The sequence below is a fragment of the Astatotilapia calliptera genome, chromosome 16, assembly GCF_964374335.1.
Source record: "Astatotilapia calliptera chromosome 16, fAstCal68.1, whole genome shotgun sequence".
Lineage (NCBI taxonomy): Eukaryota > Metazoa > Chordata > Actinopteri > Cichliformes > Cichlidae > Astatotilapia > Astatotilapia calliptera.
The window spans coordinates 14014541-14028962 of record NC_137437.1 but is presented as its reverse complement, the minus strand read 5'-3'; the positions used below and the strand labels follow the sequence as shown (position 1 = coordinate 14028962).

Sequence of the window (14422 nt, the reverse complement as noted above, 5' to 3'; positions counted from 1 at the left end):
TGCTCACATGCAAAATTGGATATGATAATTGAATTGTCTGCTAAGCCCTACAGCTCGAGGAAAAACATCGTAAATCACTACTGGTTTATGTATTGCCTGTTTTTCAGATTTTGTGTTTGTCGAGGGGTCTGAGGTGATTTTTAAAGTGGCCCTCTGTCTGCTGGGCAGCCATGAGGGGGAGATAGTTGAGTGTGACAGCTTTGAGAGCATTGTGGACTATCTGAAAACGACACTCCCCGCCCTCAGCCACACACAGATGGAGCAGACCATTGCTAAGGTACACAAACTGCCCTTTTTTTTTTTTTTTTTTTTTTTTTACAGTGCCAGATTATTAAACAAACAGTAACACTTGGAAGTGCATCCTGGCCCAAATTTGATACTAGTGAAAGCTCAAAGCTCAAATCCTTACAACATCCATCAACCACTAAATAACTGAAATTCATGGTTGGTGTCGAAGAATGCACTTTGTTCCCTAGCGACTTGTGATTGCCAGGGGGTCGATGACCAGTCTCTTGGCCTGTGTCAGTAAAGCTTCAGAATATGCTTTTACCTCAGAAAGGTGCCCACGTGATTTGAAGCTGTTTGTAAGATCACTTTGGTCTTTTTGTGGCTATTTGTTGATGAACACTCCATGCAGGTGCATTTCCATTGACCTTAATGTTTTGGTACCAGAGTGTTGTACGATAACGAGCTGTCTTTCAGTGGCATCTATCTGTCTGTTTATGGCCAGGTAATGGAGATGGACATCTCAAAGCAGCTGCAAGCATACGAAGTGGAGTACCACGTTCTACAAGATGAGATGTTAGAATCTGGACCACTGCCTGATGACTCTGAGCGGCTTGACAAGCTGGAGAAGACAAATGCGCAGTTGAAGAAGCAAAATATGGAGCTGCTGGAAAAACTTCAGGTAAGGAAGTGAAGGTTCAAACCTCTATGAGACCCCAGCCCCACCCACTCCCCTGCCGGGTGTTACTTAATTTTGACGTGACTATGATATAATTGAGGTAAACATTTTAACCCAGTGTCACTGTGTGGAGACAATTTTGAAGCCAGTAGTAGTACCTAAAACTACCTATAGATGGCACTAAAACACAAGTTAAAAACACAGTACCAGTGTTTGTAAGACAAAGGGACTAAATGCTGCATGCTCTGCAGATATCGCTTCACTAATGTTTAAAGTAGAACCAGTAAAGTCACACCTGATGGTCTTCATATAAATACACGTTAAAGAAATATTTATTTACTGTCCCATCTGTCTCGTCTGAGTCACACCTATGGTGTTGGAAATCTGCTCGTACAACATTTAACAAGTGCTTGTGATTCTGTAAGAAATAAAATCATATTTGATTTGCACTTTTAAAAAGGTCACGTGCTATCGTGTGACTACAAGTTACAAATTCTTCCTTTTTAGACTTTTAGTTTAGTTCTGAGATTTTGTAACTGTATTTTGTAACCTGTATTAGTTTCACCTCCTGTTTAAATGTTAGTCTATACATTGTACTCTGTGTGCTCTAACATACAATGTTTGTGTCCTCCAGGCTGCGCGGCAAAAGATTCAGACTCTGGAGACGAGCATGGAGAACTTCCTTTCTCGGGAGAGCAAAATGAAGCACATGATTCGCTCTCTGGAGCAGGAGAGGGCAGCTTACCAGAGAACCATTGAACGCATGCGCTCGTGCCTTCCTCCTGATGCCTTGACAGATGTAGAGATGACCCAGATCAAAACAGGGCCCAACGGGAAAGCCAAAACAGCAGCCAAAAAGCCCTGATGGCAACCAGGGTGCCGGCTGCTGTGGGCCAGACGCACAGGCAGATACCAAAATGAACAAATGAAGAGTGTTTTGTGGAAAGCTGCTGAGTTCCACCGCATTGTTGTAATGCTGTACAAGAGCTGTACACTATTTTTTTTTTCTTTCTAAATGTGTTTTGTCTGAAGTGGAGACGCGCAGACTGTATAGGGAAATATCTATGTGACATTCGTCAGAAGATAATAGCGTAGTGGGAGGAGAGTTTCATCTGTATTAGCAAACAGACCGTTCCCATAGTGCATTGGAGCCACTGTTCGTCTCATCCATTTCACTGCCAGTTTGAAGGTGAGATCAAGATGCACACCATCCTTCACTTCTGAGATTTTTTTGGTGAGAGTGAGAAACGGATCTGCTCCTGCAATGTTTTTTTTGTTCTTTGAGCACTACCTTCATTCTCAGCAACACTACAAAAGTAGTGAACAGAAGGTGCCTATTGGCAAATAATCTTTTGGACCTCAGGGTCAACTTATAGCCATTACCAGTGTCTTTGATCTTGGAGTGAAGATCGCGTTGTTTTTGATATCTTCAAACTTGTGTCTGCGATGGACGCGCAGCCTCAGGCTATTGATGTTGCTTTGTTACTTCTGTTTAATTCACTTGAAATTTTTGTGAATGTAATTTCTCTCCAAAGATCACGGTGAAAATGTGTCGTTCCCCACCTCGCCCACCTACAGAGACATCTGAGCACACATCTGCCATATTAGGCTTTAAACTTCTGCGGATACGTATATAGTATCATGTTTATCTCTTGGCATCGCCTCACTGCCTTCACGTGAGAGAGCTTTAGTACTTGCACTTGCTACTTTTAAGGAGGAAGTGTTTCTTCCAAAGCTCAGGCAGGATGTGTGGTTGTCTGCCTTTTCAGTTTCCTGTGTGACTGACCGCGGTGTCGCCTTCTTTTAGCACAAAGATCAGACACTGAGACAGAGTTCACACTCCCCGGGCGCCGAACAACAGACCAAGGTGGAGGAGTGATCTGAATGTACATCACATGGTTCTCTCAGAGAAGAAAAAAGTCTGTATGCGATTTTTTTTTTCTCTTTTGTTTTGTGTGTAACAGTTGAATGCAGGTAGCTAGTCCTGTAGATCTAACACACAGTGGCAGTTGCTTTGCTGGTTGTCACACGTCAGCATGTTTGCGTTAAAACTCAAGTGTTTAGGTGAGCAGAGCAGCAGTAAAGGAGAAAACTTGAAGACACTTGAGTGTTCTATTCACTGGTAGGGAGTCTCTCCTAATACAGGGTAATATATACAGTATATAGGCACACACAAACACACACTGTGATGTGAACTGCCTGGCTGTAAGGACAGACAGTTTTATGAGTTCAGCGAGTGTCCCTGGCTCCCTTTTCAGTTTTGTTTTAGCCCACCCCTGTGTCTGACTCACCATCACTGGTTCTGATTGAAAGCAAAGCAGTCTTGGGCTTGACTTCACTTTGAGAAAACGCCCTTCCGTTTAAACCAAGGTGATGTCTATCAAAGGGAGGGGGAAAAAGTACCCACTAACAGTGTCTATCACTCTTTCCGTCCTTGGTGACAAGTTGCGATGACACATTTGTCTGTTTCACTTTTTATTTTTAAATGTCAGTACATGTGGGCATGTTCTGTGGCAGACAATGCAGTGTGTTGATGTTAGGGATCCTTTACCCAGAGCACAGCAGCTGTTCCACGCAAGGCTGACGAATCGAGCCCGATCGTCTCGGTCAGGGTGGGAATTTGTCTTGTAATTGATGCGATTTTGTTCAAATTCAGGCCAAACGATTCATACTTTATGGAGAAATGGCCACATCTTTACAGCAGGGATTTTCTAAATAGTTAAGAAAGGAAAACATATCAAACAACAAATTGTTAAACATCCATTCTTCACCACTCCCCTGCCTCTTTTTGCCTGTGTTTTGCTTAACTACAGAATTTGTGAATCTTAGAAATAGGTCACCGAACCAAAGATGTGATTGTTTTCCAAAAGCAAATTCATTCAATCAAAATGAAGTGACATCTGTTTGCAATCTTTTGGTTTTTACTATGACAAGAACTCCAACAGTTACCAAATATTGGTAATTTAAAAACACAAAAAAGGTGCATTTTTTCCCCATCATGTTCATTTTTTGTGCCAAAGATGGCCTTTGTTTCTTTTATTCAGAGTTATGATAAAAGCTTCTTTTTGATATCTAATGTAAAGCACGTTCAGGTGCTGAGTCTTGACTTCTACAATAATGTGTGCATCACTGTGTTTTAACAAAAGACTGTCAACACGAGGGCTACCGAGAGGCAAAGAAACTGTCATGAATTCTTCAATAAACCTCACCTTGCCTTTTTTTTCCTTCTTTTTTTCTGTCTACTCATGTCCGAATCTCTTTCTTGCCCAGTAAGCTCTCATAAAGAAATCATGTTCCTTTAGCAATCCGAGTGTAGGATGTAGCCTGGAGCCCAAATGTCTTTGTGTGTAGACGTATTATTGCGTAAAAGGCCAAGGTAAGCTTCGACAGTTTTAGAGAATCTATTTAAAGACCTTTCAGGAGTTGTTCTTTTGTTAACGCCTTGGGCGAAGAGAACTACAGTTCTGCAGTGGGGTGAACAATCCACACTGAAATTGTGGTCCTGCAAAGAAACGTTCAACCTAGTGTGCATTTCTGAATTAGCTATAGTGTAGTGAATGAAATGAGAAACATTTTTAATGCAGGCGAACATTGAATGAATTGGAGATATCTCTTTTGTATACTAAGCTGGTTTGATTAAACCCATTTATTTTAAATTACTGAGTACCAACCAGGTACAGGTTAGCAACTCTACAACATGTTGGCTTAAATTGGAGAAATGGGTCTGTGTACTAATTAGCCTCGGGGAAGCCTCTGTGTGTTATGAAATACAGTTTTATGGAACTGAAAAACAAAGTAAAAGGGAAAGACATAGCCAGATGCTTATAATCAATACCCCTTATCGATTATTAGCAATGTGAAAGTCTATAAATATAGTTGAATATAAATGCTTTCCTTGTGCAGTGCTCAAAGCTTTATCAGAGATTCTCGAAACCTCAGTTGATGTTGAATGTTAAAGTTCATGATGGTACAATTACAATTGTTTGGAATGCTTTTGAACATTTCTACTCTTAGAAATAAAGAACATGGCAGTACAACTTAGGTTTACAAAGTTGCATCTGAACAAACCACAAGGCTTCTGGTACGATGTTCGGGCAGATGAGATCAAAGTGGAGATGTTTTTCCATGATGTACAGCACCATGTTTTGTGAAAACAAAACAGCATGTCAGCACAAACTCCTCAAGCACGGTGGTGGAGTCGCGATGACTTGAGCTTGTTTTGCAGCCACAGCACCAGTGCACCGTGCAGTCACTGATTTGACAATGTTGTGATGTGATCCTAAGAGGGCTGGGCGTAAACAAATGCTAGCAACCCTCAATGAACTGACGCAATGTTGTAAAGAAGAGTCGTCCAAAATTCCTCCGCGATGATGTGAGACACTGCAAGTTATTGCTGCTTAATGTGATTTTCCAAGCTACTGAATCATGGGCTGTACTAAGTTTTCCGACTTTATTTTTACGTAACTAGCATAAAAATGGTTGCCGAAATGTTTCTGAAAGACTAGTTCCAAATCACTTCCAATAAACATGTTTGGAACTGGAGCGATGGGACACTGGAGTTCATGTAACAGATAAAATGCTGGTAACCACTGATATAGACGCCTTCTTAGCTCTTTGTCTAATGCGTAGTTTATGAATAAAACCCACAGGGAGCAAGTGCTCTATGAGCCAAGGAGGGGCTTTGAAAGATAGCAGCCACAAGGACCAGTCATTGTTTTCCTAGGAGGGTCTTACCCAGAAAGGACTGTGGAGTGTTGCTCTGATCAGCCTCTGCCAAGCCTGGAGCTTGTCACACATAAGACACACAAATGACCGCCAACCAGGAGCCTATCACACACTAAACAAAAGGGGCCACATTCCTTGTGTATTCCCACACGAGGACGCATCCTGCAGCAGGCGAAGAGAGGGATACTGGGAGTCCACAGGGGATTGGCCCAGAATGACACTTCCTCTGCTGAAGGTCTTATCAGCTCTATTTGTGTTTTTTCTCTCTCTCTCTGTCTTCACTATCTTCATCCTTCAATCCATCTCTACCTCCCACTCTGCTTCCCACTCTCCTCATCCCTCCCATTGGATTTGTGAGGCTTGATCTGCAGCTTTGGTGTAATTTCTGCTGTACTGTAGAGCCTATGGGAAAAAATATCCAGCAATGCAGATGCTCAGGCAGGTAGTTATTGCAATGTACGGCTGATGCAAAAATCACAAGTGGTTGGTACTCGAAACAAAACAACCATACGACACAGAACTATTGTTCTAGCCCTCTAGAAGACATTTGAGTGTGCGTTCGAATAGCAGTAGAAAACGATCACAGGAAAAGGGGGTGAAAATGAAAAGACAGTATGAGCTAGATGCATTGAAGGAGTGAAGGGGTATAAGAGAGTGGAGGAGGTGGAGGAAGGAGGTTAGAAAGGGTCCTTCTGCCTTATATGGGAATTTACTGCTCTGCTTGTGGCGCAGTCTAAAAGCTGGAGCTGTTTCTGTAGAAAACATGGAGCAAGAGTCATTGGTGCAAAGTAGAACAGTCATAAAATATCTATGCTGAAGCTCAACTTTAACTTTGCTGCATGGTTATCCATAAATCACATCAATATCCCATTCAAATCACTATAAAGACACATCTCCTGGATGCACTGGTACGCATCTTCAGTGATGTATCCTAGGGTCATCAGGTGTTTCGGGTCTCACAACATCATACACCCTCGCCCAGGCGACCCAGCCGGGGGTGATCAAGCCCCGACTTGCGTACCAGTAGCTACCCACGGATCAGCCCTCTTGATCCACAGCCACCTTGTGGCTTTCTCTGCCGCTTCACTCACAGCCTGGATGGCCCTCTTCTTGGCTGCCCCAGCCACGCCCAGCCGCCCTAGGGCTTTGCAGAGTGATCGTCCTGCAAAGCCCCTACAACCCACTTCTATGGGCTCATAGAAAGTCTTCCAGCCCCTTCCCCTGCACTCCTGCACTAGTTCCTGGTACTTTCCTCGTTTCCTTTCATTGGCCTCCTCAATCCGCTCTTCCCAGGGCACTGTGAGTTCCAGCATGATCAGCTGTTTTGAGGCCTCAGAAATAATTATCATGTCTGGCCGGAGTGATGTTTTTGCAATGTTCTGAGGGAACTTTAGTTGTTTACCCAGGTCAGCCTGTAGCTGCCAATCAGAGGCTGTGTTGAGGAGGCCAGTTGTCAAATGTGGGCGCACCTGGGGTTTCTCTCCAGCCTTAATAAAAGAGATTGCCTTCCTCGGAGCATGATGATGCTTGCTGGTGCTGATTGCTGAGGCAATCTTTTCAGCAACTACTCTGAGCACCTGGTCGTGCCGCCAACGATACCGACCATCGGCCAGGGCCCTTGGGCAGCTGCTAAGGAGGTGTTCTAGGGTCCCTCTTCCAGAGCACAGGGGACAGGCAGGTGTCTCGCTCTTTCCCCACAGATGGAGGTTTGCTGGGCTTGGCAGAGTGTCGTATACTGCCTGCACTAGGAATCGGATCCGGTGGAAGTCTGCCTGCATGATGTTTGCCCAGGTGACCTTGCGCTGCAAGGTGCTCTCCCACCTTGTCCATGCTCCCTGCCGCTTAAGGCCTACAGCTCTACTTACTCGCTCCTCCTCCACACCTGCTCGGACCTCTTCCTGGAGTAGCTGGCGTCTCTCCTTTCCCTGTGCCCTGCTGACCTGGGCCTTTGGGACATACCCCAAGCCTGCTCCCCCTGTTGCTAAGACCCCCATCAGTGTTTTCTGCCTTAGGCGTGACTCCGCCACCTCAACTGCCTTCTCAGCCTTCCACTTTCTTCCTGTCCTTACCTCAATACCTGCTAATGCCACCTTGCAGTCTTTAGAATCTCTGTACTGTAGGGCTTCTCGTGTGCGAGCCACCTTGAACTCTTCTGTGAGACCACTGAAGGGTAACTGCACGCTGTTGCTTGTCCCATACAAGGCAGCGCTGGTGAGACTGCGGGGAAGTCCCAGCCACTTACGAAGAAAGCCACTGATCTTTCTTTCAAGGGATTCCACAGTAGTTATTGGAACTGTATAGACAAGCAAGGGCCACAGGATTCGGGGCAGGATTGAATGCTGGTAGATCCAGGCTTTAAATCTTCCAGGCAGGCCGGACTTATCCACCTTAATAAGCCACGCTCCCAGCTCCTCATTTGCCTTCTGAATAGCAGTAGAGTCTTTCAGGCTGGAGTCAAAGAGTTTCCCCAAGCTCTTAACTGGTTGTTCCGTTATGGATGGAATAATGGTTCCTGAAATTGAGAACCGGAACTTGTCCGTCACCTTGCCCTTCTTCAGCACCATCGATCTTGACTTGGAAGGTTTAAAACTCATCCTTGCCCATGAGATGAGTCTCTCAAGACCTTGCAAGATCCACCTACACCCGGGAACTGATGATGTTGTAATGGTGAGGTCATCCATATAGGCTCTGATAGGGGGCTGACGAACACCTGACCTTGTTAACGGCCCTCTGCACTCCACCTCCGCAGCCTTTACCACCATGTTCATTGCCAGGGCAAAGAGCGTAACTGAGATGGTACAGCCTGTTATTATACCTTTCCCGAGTCGGTGCCAGTCTGAAGTAACTGCCCTAGAAGTGACCCTAAGCCTGAAATTGGCGTAATAGTCCAGGATCAGGTCCTTGATCTTGCTGGGAACATGGTGGAGGTGTAAAGCATGCTCAACCAGTTTGTGTGGGATCGACCCATACGCATTAGTCAGGTCCAGCCACAATACAGCTAGGTCGCCTCTGTTCTCATGGGCTTCTCTTATAAGGTGTGTAACTACACCAGTGTGCTCTAGGCAACCAGGAACTCCTGGGATCCCCCCCTTCTGAACTGATGGATCAATGTAATTGTTTCTAAGGAGAAACTCGGTCAATCTCCGGGAGACAACGCTAAAAAACACCTTCCCCTCCACGCTCAATAGCGAGATGCTCCGAAACTGGTTTATGTTTTTCGAATCCTCCTCTTTGGGAATCCAGACTCCCTCTGCGCACCTCCACTGATCAGCAACTCTCCCTCTTCGCCATATCACCTTTAAGATCTTCCACAGGTGGCGAAGCAGCTCTGGGCAGCGCTTATAGACAAGGTAGGGTACGCCACTGGGACCTGGGGAGGATGCTGAGCGGGCTGCTTTGATGACCTCACACACCTCCTTCAAACTTGGCTCCGTCAACTTGAACTCTGCTGATGGTGGGGCAGGGTTGATGAGAGCTTTGTTTGGTCCCAAGTCTTGTTCCCTCAATGGGTCACTCATTGTCTCATGAAGGAAGTTATTCACCTCCTCTGCTGAGCACTCCAACTGCCCACTTCGCTTAACCCCAAGCAATTGTTTGGAAAAGCGAAAGGGATCAGCAATAAAAGCTGCACGTTTCCTGGCTCTCTCTCTTCCTCGCCTTCTGTGCCATTCTGCTCTACGGAGGGTAATCAACTTCTTCCGCAAGATGTTATGCAGTTCCTCTAAAGCTTGCTTCTCCTCCGCATCAGCGTTCTTGAACTGCTTCTTAAGGCTCCTGAGCTCCTGGCGCAGTTGATGAATCTTCATGGCCCTGCGGTTCATGGTGTAAGGGGTCTTGTTGTTACACTTCTCGATCAGGCCGAACCTTTCTGAGGCGTAGCTGACTATGATGGTGGTCATTGTTTTAAGCCTGCTGTCGGCATCTCTTTTGGCCACAGCTTGTATGATGTTGGAGACATCCTCATCAAACTTCTGCCACTCGCTCCGGCTGCTGGCTGGGGGCCACTTAATCCGCTGTTGTGGAACTACACTGCTTGGATTGGAAGAGTCCAGTGCATGGAGGGACTGGGCTCTGTGGGGTGCCTCCTGGCCGGGCTCCTCCTGCGTCTCACCAGGTTCAGGACCTGTGCGTTGCACCTCACTCTCCCGCTCCAAACATTTCATTCTAGCCTGATGGACCTTTAGGCCACGCTGGTTCTTACACAGCTTGCCGCAGATACATGTCTTACTCGTAGTCCTTTCCATTGCGTTGGTCGTTAACCTTAAGTCCGTCCGATTGGAGACCTCATCCTCCCCCCCTCTCGGGATCTCCTGGGGGTATCTTTCTTTAGGGCTTTCCGTAGCTTTTTGGGGTGCTTTCTCACGAAAACTGCAGACCGGGATGCTAGCCCACCCTGCCCCTGGAGCCGTCTTTCCGAGCTGTCATCTGTCTCTCCAGTCGTCACCAAACTTTCTTGGTTGTCACCTAGACTCTTCCTAGGCGTCACTGGCTCAGCCAGAGTTTAACTATAAAGACACATCTCCTGGATGCACTGGTACGCATCTTCAGTGATGTATCCTAGGGTCATCAGGTGTTTCGGGTCTCACAACATCATACACCCTCGCCCAGGCGACCCAGCCGGGGGTGATCAAGCCCCGACTTGCGTACCAGTAGCTACCCACGGATCAGCCCTCTTGATCCACAGCCACCTTGTGGCTTTCTCTGCCGCTTCACTCACAGCCTGGATGGCCCTCTTCTTGGCTGCCCCAGCCACGCCCAGCCGCCCTAGGGCTTTGCAGAGTGATCGTCCTGCAAAGCCCCTACAACCCACTTCTATGGGCTCATAGAAAGTCTTCCAGCCCCTTCCCCTGCACTCCTGCACTAGTTCCTGGTACTTTCCTCGTTTCCTTTCATTGGCCTCCTCAATCCGCTCTTCCCAGGGCACTGTGAGTTCCAGCATGATCAGCTGTTTTGAGGCCTCAGAAATAATTATCATGTCTGGCCGGAGTGATGTTTTTGCAATGTTCTGAGGGAACTTTAGTTGTTTACCCAGGTCAGCCTGTAGCTGCCAATCAGAGGCTGTGTTGAGGAGGCCAGTTGTCAAATGTGGGCGCACCTGGGGTTTCTCTCCAGCCTTAATAAAAGAGATTGCCTTCCTCGGAGCATGATGATGCTTGCTGGTGCTGATTGCTGAGGCAATCTTTTCAGCAACTACTCTGAGCACCTGGTCGTGCCGCCAACGATACCGACCATCGGCCAGGGCCCTTGGGCAGCTGCTAAGGAGGTGTTCTAGGGTCCCTCTTCCAGAGCACAGGGGACAGGCAGGTGTCTCGCTCTTTCCCCACAGATGGAGGTTTGCTGGGCTTGGCAGAGTGTCGTATACTGCCTGCACTAGGAATCGGATCCGGTGGAAGTCTGCCTGCATGATGTTTGCCCAGGTGACCTTGCGCTGCAAGGTGCTCTCCCACCTTGTCCATGCTCCCTGCCGCTTAAGGCCTACAGCTCTACTTACTCGCTCCTCCTCCACACCTGCTCGGACCTCTTCCTGGAGTAGCTGGCGTCTCTCCTTTCCCTGTGCCCTGCTGACCTGGGCCTTTGGGACATACCCCAAGCCTGCTCCCCCTGTTGCTAAGACCCCAATCACAGTCAGGCAAAAAAAAAAAAATACAAAACAAACAAACTTTACAACACTGCAGGAGTGCTGTTAAAAAGCTTGCTTGAGTGGCACAGGAATTGTTGATACAGACTGGGAACTAGTAAATTTGGAGGATAGAGATTGGGAATGACGGGGGAAGATTTTGGGGGTATGGAGAGAAACAGCTGGAGGGGTGGGAGAGAGACTCAGGTGGGCTCAGTCAAGTCCAGAGAGAGGAGCTGGCTCCCTAGAGAACAGGAACACACACAGACTCACAGACGTGAACACATTTCGCAGTGTTTCATAGTTCAGCTGTGCCTTGATTCCTCTCCCCATCTTTCCCCCGATTTCCCCACTTTGCAGACACACCGGCTGTTCCGACTCTTTGAAAGCTCCTTCCTTCTCTAAAGCTATGAAATAAACCCTTCCATATAACAACCTGAATTCCAATCAGCTATCCACATTGTACAGGCATGCACATGAGTGCACCTAGACACACAGCACTACCACAATGACATGTTTTAGTTAGCACTGTGACAGATTTGCTTCATACAGAGTGCTTTCTCTCCCTCTGTACCTGTCATGGATGTAGCTGCCAGAGGGGGGTGATGGTACCCGGCCAGGAACGACAGACGGAATAGTGAATAGGGCAATAATGAAGCTGCAGCAGAAACACAGAACTAAACACACACACACACACACACACACACACACACACACACACGCACACGCTCTTATTCCCTTGGCTAGTCCATTCCATTCCTTTGGTTCCTTCCACTGAGTGCAGGTAGATACACAAATACTGCCTGGAGAATCTTGCGATTAATGACACGCTTGTCATATCTAAACCCTTTTCATCTTTTTTTCTGACAAGAGCCACTCTTCCTCTCCTTACTTTCTCTCGGCCTGGTAGACACACTATCAAAAAATCCCTACGGCCAACTGCAGCACATGCTGGGGGAATAACGCCTGGCTTACCTGATCCAATGGTTCATTCATCTGTGGAGCCTCTGGAGGCCTGAAAAACACACGCAGCATCCTCGGACGCAAGGCAATCACAGATTTATATGTATGTACACACACACATACGAGCACTTTAAACTGCAACAGACATGCAGGCCTAGCCCATGCCCACTCCCTTATTCCCTTTTGGCCGTTGCTCTGAACCCACAAACATTTAGAAAACAAGGCTAACAACAACGTGAAGCTCACGTACCATAAGTAACACGTCTGAAGATTTTAGTAGGGCTCTTTTCCACACAACAAATGGGACTTAAGTCCCAGGTGACTGAAATGATCAGAGGAGAGACTTTGCGCCTGAGCCCCTTCTAATCACATTATCCAGTGGCTGTGCCTGGCCCACATCACCCCAGCAATGATTAAGACAAACACAAGCAAGAGAGGAGGAGAAATAGACAGCGAGAGACACAATGAGACTGCAGGCAGGCAAGAAGGTGGGGGTGGTCAGACAGACAAGGAGTGAGTCAGACAGGCAGATATCCTCCTACATGTTGGTCCATCAAATAAAAGAGCAGATAATATGCGAGGATCAAGTTCTGCAGAGGCGATCCTTGAGCTTCCTGTGTTCTGGGTTAAGCCCTGTAAGACCTGGGCGTACGGCATCAGCGATAAGGGACTGGGTGTGACACGAGGAATGGAGAAGCGTGCCTGACATCATGTTGTGTTTATAAGAACATCCTCTTCGCGAGGCCACAAAGGGCACAAACAAAGAGACGAGGTGGTGGGTAGGGTGTTCGCATGTGTGACTCAGAGCACTCTGGACACTTTCTGACATCATCCTTTGGAAGCCCAATCAAAGCAGAGAGGGTTGTCCAAGAAGAGGCTGCCAATAACAATGAAGTGTTCACAAGAAGCGCCTTTCTAAACTACGCTTGCCTGGGAATTGTTCAAGAAAGTCGACAAGTTCAACACATAGATGATTTGCTATCGCTGTTCTTTTCTCCCTTGCTCGCTGTTATTTTCTTACACTAAGCCACCCAGCTGTTGCTGCTAGCTCAGACCCACACACTGGGTTTTTTATTATGCCGATCTGACATCGCTGAAGTTGGGAGGGGAGACAGCTGTACTCGTGTGGCCCTGGGCGCACCCGTCATTAGTGCCAGCCTTGCTTCACTCTTCCTCCATCTCCCTCCCTTGTTCCAGACCTTTCTCCTTCTCTCCTACGTTGTTTCTAAAACAACACCACCACCACCACCACACCCTTTCGGAATATTTCCCGACCCCATCTCTGCCAGTCTTCCCACCTGTCCGTCCATCCTAACAAGACGCTGCAGCCCTCTCACACATCCTCACCTCCCCGCTTTCTCCCTCGAAGATGACAGAAAACAACCTGCATTGTGTTGGTTAAAGGCTGAGTGCTGTGTGGTTGCCACTCAAGATTTTCTTGAATAGATAATTTTCAAATTGATTCAGGCTGGGCTCACATCTAATGGTCTGTGTGGGCTCTAATGTGAACAGGAGATAATCAACACCCTGTGTTTTGGAGCTGTTTTGTCAGTCATTTATATTTCTGTGACTGTCTCTTTCTGCCTTCTCATGTCTTCATTTTCTCTCTCTCTCAGGAGCTTATCATCTCACACTGCCGATTTCTACCAATTCTTTTCCACCTATACCTCACTATCACTTTCTCTCATGCTATCTGAGATGCTTAGAGGTTGATTTCCCAGTGTGTGTCATTAACCTTTTCTCTTTTCTCTGGGTTAAACCCAGGGAGCACTGTTTGAGAAGACTTGGGGAGCATGCTGCTCTCATTCAAGTGGAATGGAGGCTACATCCTTATTAGCCTGTAAACTGAAAGCACTTCTGTCTCTTATCATATAACACTTTCCCCTCTCATATAACTTTAATTTTACGTGTTTCCGAGAGGTGTCAACAAAAATTACTCAACACGATACCATTCTCACCTCCTTGTATTTTGCCGTGTGACATAACAGCATGGGGCAGGAGGGTGGGGGCAGGAACGCACATGCCGGATGCACTCAGATGATATAACCTAGTACAGTTCTTGATAAGATGTTTTAAGCCTCCGGGGTAGAGAAAGATCATCATTGTGCATACAATAAAGTCTGTCATCTTCCTCTAACAGTGTGTCTAATCACCATGAGTGAGGTGTAATTAATGTTTCACTCGTGCGCTGTGTATGTGCAGTTGAGGACCGT

General features: G+C 46.8%; 1 protein-coding gene and 1 long non-coding RNA gene across 4 annotated transcripts in view; one reads left to right on the top strand and one right to left on the bottom strand.

Moving 5' to 3' along the window:
* Positions 1-4123, top strand: part of tbc1d4 (TBC1 domain family, member 4) — a 28588-nt gene extending 24465 nt beyond the window's left edge. For all 3 annotated transcript variants that reach the window (XM_026144338.2, XM_026144337.2, XM_026144339.2), the window contains 3 exons: positions 108-277; positions 731-907; positions 1539-4123. In XM_026144338.2, the coding sequence (XP_026000123.1) occupies positions 108-277; positions 731-907; positions 1539-1769 (578 nt within the window). In that variant the 3' untranslated portion in view covers positions 1770-4123. The remainder of the gene's footprint in view (positions 1-107; positions 278-730; positions 908-1538) is intronic.
* LOC145420929 (uncharacterized) lies at positions 3744-12543 on the bottom strand. The gene is made up of 2 exons (XR_013902164.1): positions 12222-12543; positions 3744-6031 (listed from the first exon to the last, which is right to left on the bottom strand). It is a non-coding gene; the product is annotated as an uncharacterized LOC145420929 (long non-coding RNA).
* Positions 12544-14422: the final 1879 nt, after the last annotated feature.